A 4284-nucleotide genomic window follows, 5' to 3' on the forward strand; every position below is an offset into this window, starting at 1 on the left:
GGTTTAGAATTAATGTTCTTTGCCTGATTTGTTTATATAAACACATTAGGCAAAGAACATTAATTGTAAACCGCTCGGTGATATACTGAAAATTTAATTAATTAATTTGAAACGATAATGAGGAAATCTGTGAGAATGAGAAAAAGTCGCCCCAACCGAGACTCGAACTCGGACCGCCTGCTTGATATGCAGATGTCCTAACCATTATACCACTGGGGCTTTCATGGTATTGTTCAAACTCGTTGGTTTGGTGCAAATTGATATTTTAATTTGATTGTATTGAAGATGCTATTGTTAATACTTTGGTAATATAAATCTATGCTTCATAACCTAGGCCTAATCCCATTCAAAGGATAAAGAAAGTAAGCTACTAATATTACACTGGGCATTTTTTCTCATTTTCATTACTATCCGAGATAAAGAAATAGAATGAATAACAAGCAAGATTAGTTTTGAAACAACAAATTGATTTAGGGCTAGAATAAGCTAAACATTTTGGTCAGCAAGCGTATCTAGCTCAGGCTTATATTGTTTGGTCCTAGTAAGTACAATAAGGACGGTTTCTCTATACGTTGATAAAAATTGATTATATTCTGAATTACGTATACCGATTTCCCACAATTTTGCACTACATAAACGGAACACCAAGTAATTCTTTTCAGTTGCATAAGTACCGTGATTTTACCAAAACAGGTTATCAACTGACAGCAAGACTTTCTATGAACATTATATTTTATTTTGCAGTCAGGCTTGCTCTATGTGTGTGTGTGTGAGACTGTGAATGAAACACAAATATAGATGATATAATGATTTGGATAATTAATATTTATTCTGAAAAGTCCAGTGAGCACGGATCACGGCAAAATATACCTATTGCCCTCTTTGGGGGATAAGTGATTAAGTAGAAAACCTATTTTATTAATTTATATATATTTTAGGTGTACCAATTCTATAGATTGATTGTTTCTTGTTTCGCAAATCGGACTCGTCTTGTATTTGTTTTAGGTGTACGAGAATTACTGTTAAAACTCGGAAATAGAAGAGCAACTAAGCTACGACTCTTTTTGGTGGAACAATCATGCGCATCTACACCAGAATAAACGTCATTAATGGAGCGTCGTGCGGGAGTAGATCTTTGCTTGTTTCGTCTACAAACCATTAAGTACACAATAGTTATTGCAATAATAACAAATAGGGCAGTTATAACTAATGCAATTTTTAGTCCTACTTGCGTAATCTTTGTATCATCCTCATCTATTTTAGATGTAGTTTTCGGTGACGGAACATCATTACTTTGAATCTCATTTGGTGACGGAGATACGTATAATATTGAGTCTCTTGATCCACGGCGACGACTTGCATCCGTCATAACTTCACATGTGAAGCGAGACCTGTCGTCGGTTGCTTTAATATTTATAATTTTTAAAGACCTATGTCCATTTTGTGGTTGTGCTCGTTGGCTTATTATGAGGTCGGTATTAAGTATGGACCAACTGTATCTAGGTTTTTCGTACAATGAAAGACCGTGCGCATTACAAGTAAACAGCGCTTCGGTGCCAACTGCGGTTGAGATTACGGCTGGTGTAATCGTAACAGTCAAAGGCCTACTTTGTGAAATTAAACTGTTAGGTATTGTAATGTAACACATTTGGTGTTTCCGAGTTAGTAGGTTAGTAACCTTACACGTATACGTAACTCCAAAATCATCGTTGGTTAGGATAACTCTATGGGACAGTGATGACAATTCGACCTGATTTAATAAAGTTTTACCAGACCGGCTCCACGTCAGTTCTGTGATTGGTGACGCTACCAAACCTGAATCGCAATTCAAATCCAATGAAGCATGTAGTCTAATCCCTTCTAGTGATTGTTTAGTATAGCAATGTGGATAGTAATTGGCATTCGTTTCTTCCATTACCTCCAGCTTGGCTGATTGCAAGTCAACGATTGTTTTGTTACTGATATAGCCACATGTATACATTCCGGTATCAGTCAAATGAACGCTCTTTATGACAAGATCAAAACTCCTTTCATGTGAAGGTTTTATCGAATAGCGACGACCAACTTTGCGATCCAAAAGTGAGTTAATATGTCCGTCATAACTTAGAATAGTTACCAATTCAAACAGCCATACTACGGTTTCGTCGGAAACCTTCTCGGCGATTTCACATCCTAATCGAACTTGTTCGAACGGTGAAACTACCACATTAACTGGATCCAACTTTATGTCTACACCACGACATATGAAGAAAATATTGAAAAGGCATATGAAAACAATTTTGGAAATATACATTGCTTCAAGTATCAGACGTATAAACGGTAGTGTGTCACAATGAAGACGGTAATATCTCTGTATAATAGACAATAAACCCACTGCTTACACTATATTAGAATAACAAGGCAATCAACCGAGTAAAACGATATATTGAAAATCAGCACTGTGACAATGTATTTTTAATATTATTATACAAATCTTAGATATGCTACTATTTTATCGTGGATTGGCCATATTTACCCTTTTTACTCTCAGACACAGAATAATGCAAAAACAAAAGCCTCATTTATGAAACACATGGCTGTAGCTTGGTCATTTGATTGTTATTTTCATATAACGTGCAGTTCACTATTAGTTATACTAAACAGTAAACATGATATTTACTGTTTGGTATTAATACTACTTGCACATTAAGGTTTTTAGTCTCTACAGCTCACTATGTCGGTCGGTCGGTCGGTTGGTCGGTAAACACTAATTTGAACACGCGACTGCAGCCATCTACAACAATTGAGATTGTGGTGCAACGGACAGTTGGTGACTGTTCAAAACTTATATATAGAAAAACATACCTACAAGTGTGTCTGATGTATACGAACTGTTCTTTATAAATAGGCCTGCAATGATATCGTTTTCTTCATCTCTCGCCAAGAATCGAAAAAGATAGGAATTTTATTGAATTACAACACAATTTTCCAACTAAATAGGAGAAATTCTCGAGAATCTAGAGTGAATTTTGTATTTGTGTTTTGTATAAAGGACACATCCCTAACCATATGATATGAATGCTCATATTATATATTTTCAAAAACAGGACTCGTTAAATCAATCTATATGTAATTTATTAATTCGGTTATGCAAATAAATGATAGACGAAAAAAGAAAAGTAATGGAGCACTGAATGAAAATAATGTTTCATGATTAATGTTGTAGAATAACATGTGGGCCATGTGTTCAAATCATTCACTGCAGTTTCCTGTTTAATTTCCTACAATCATGTTCAACTTGCAAAACATTTAAACATCTACAAAATCTAAAAGTCATATTGGTCAGCATACATTCGATATCACAAGGTTATATTCTCCAACGTCACGGTTACCTTCTATTGAAAGACGATTATCATTCACAGAAGCCAACATCCTACCATCAGAACTCAAGAACATATTCGATGTTACAATGTTGCCAAAACAAAGAGTCTCCATGGGTCTTATTTTCAACTGCACATTCTAAAACTACAGTTTCTCCTTGGAAAACCTTAGCAGAATCTGGTCCATACCTGAAACTTATACATAAGGCTAGGCTAGCATATTGGTCAGCATACTCCCGGAGAAAATATAATATAAATAATATTTAAAGAAAAACACCATAAAAAAGAAAATTAAGTGACGTGAAACTATTAATTTTACTTTAAAGAAATAATGTTTAATTAGTTACACCAGTACAAGTTTGATTGAATTGGATTGAAAACGGTAGTAACCCGTGTTTTTATCTGTGAAATAAAATAACGGTGATATAAAATAACGGTGATAAACTAAACATGATTTATAAGGTATTAAATATAACCAAAAATACATACATTTCATTGTATTGTATTTTATTATTTAAATATATTATAGTGTATAGGTCAAATGTTCGGAAATGTCCGAGTGGTTAAGGTAGTGGCCCCGTCTAAAGAGGCAACATACACAGTTTGTACGCGTTATGTGCACTTTAAATGAAACAGCTCATCAATCTAGACGAGTAGGGGTAAGGGGGGGGGGGGTGGTTACACCAGTGAACTGGCTCACTAAAAACCCCAGTATTTAGGGAGATTACCACTTATCTTATAGGACAGATGATCACTTACTATTATATAATATAAATCATTTGCCACATGCGCCTAAAGACATAAAAAACATATAAACAAATCAAATTAAAATCATATATTATAAAGAAAGAGATATTTCTAAATCGTAATTCCAAACATTCATTAAAAATTCTGAAATAAATAATTTGAATAATGATTTTGGATT

At 34.3% G+C, this 4284-nt stretch overlaps 1 protein-coding gene across 1 annotated transcript; it reads right to left on the reverse strand.

The window, feature by feature from the left end:
• Positions 1–871: 871 nt before the first annotated feature.
• LOC140062012 (hemicentin-2-like) lies at positions 872–3474 on the reverse strand. The gene is made up of 2 exons (XM_072108051.1): positions 3372–3474; positions 872–2229 (listed from the first exon to the last, which is right to left on the reverse strand). Exons 1-2 carry the CDS (start codon positions 3472–3474, stop codon positions 950–952), a joined length of 1383 nt encoding a protein of 460 aa, XP_071964152.1. The 3' UTR covers positions 872–949.
• Positions 3475–4284: the final 810 nt, after the last annotated feature.

This window comes from Antedon mediterranea, chromosome 11 (genome assembly GCF_964355755.1).
Source record: "Antedon mediterranea chromosome 11, ecAntMedi1.1, whole genome shotgun sequence".
Classification (NCBI taxonomy): Eukaryota; Metazoa; Echinodermata; class Crinoidea; order Comatulida; family Antedonidae; genus Antedon; species Antedon mediterranea.

Coding starts and splice junctions, on each gene's coding strand:
- LOC140062012 (XM_072108051.1), bottom strand. CDS start 3,474: ATGGAGACTCTTTGTTTTGGCAACATTGTAACATCGAATATGTTCTTG. Junction 2,230..3,371: donor TAATCGTCTTTCAATAGAAG/GTAACCGTGACG, acceptor GTCGTGGTGTAG/ACATAAAGTTGGATCCAGTT.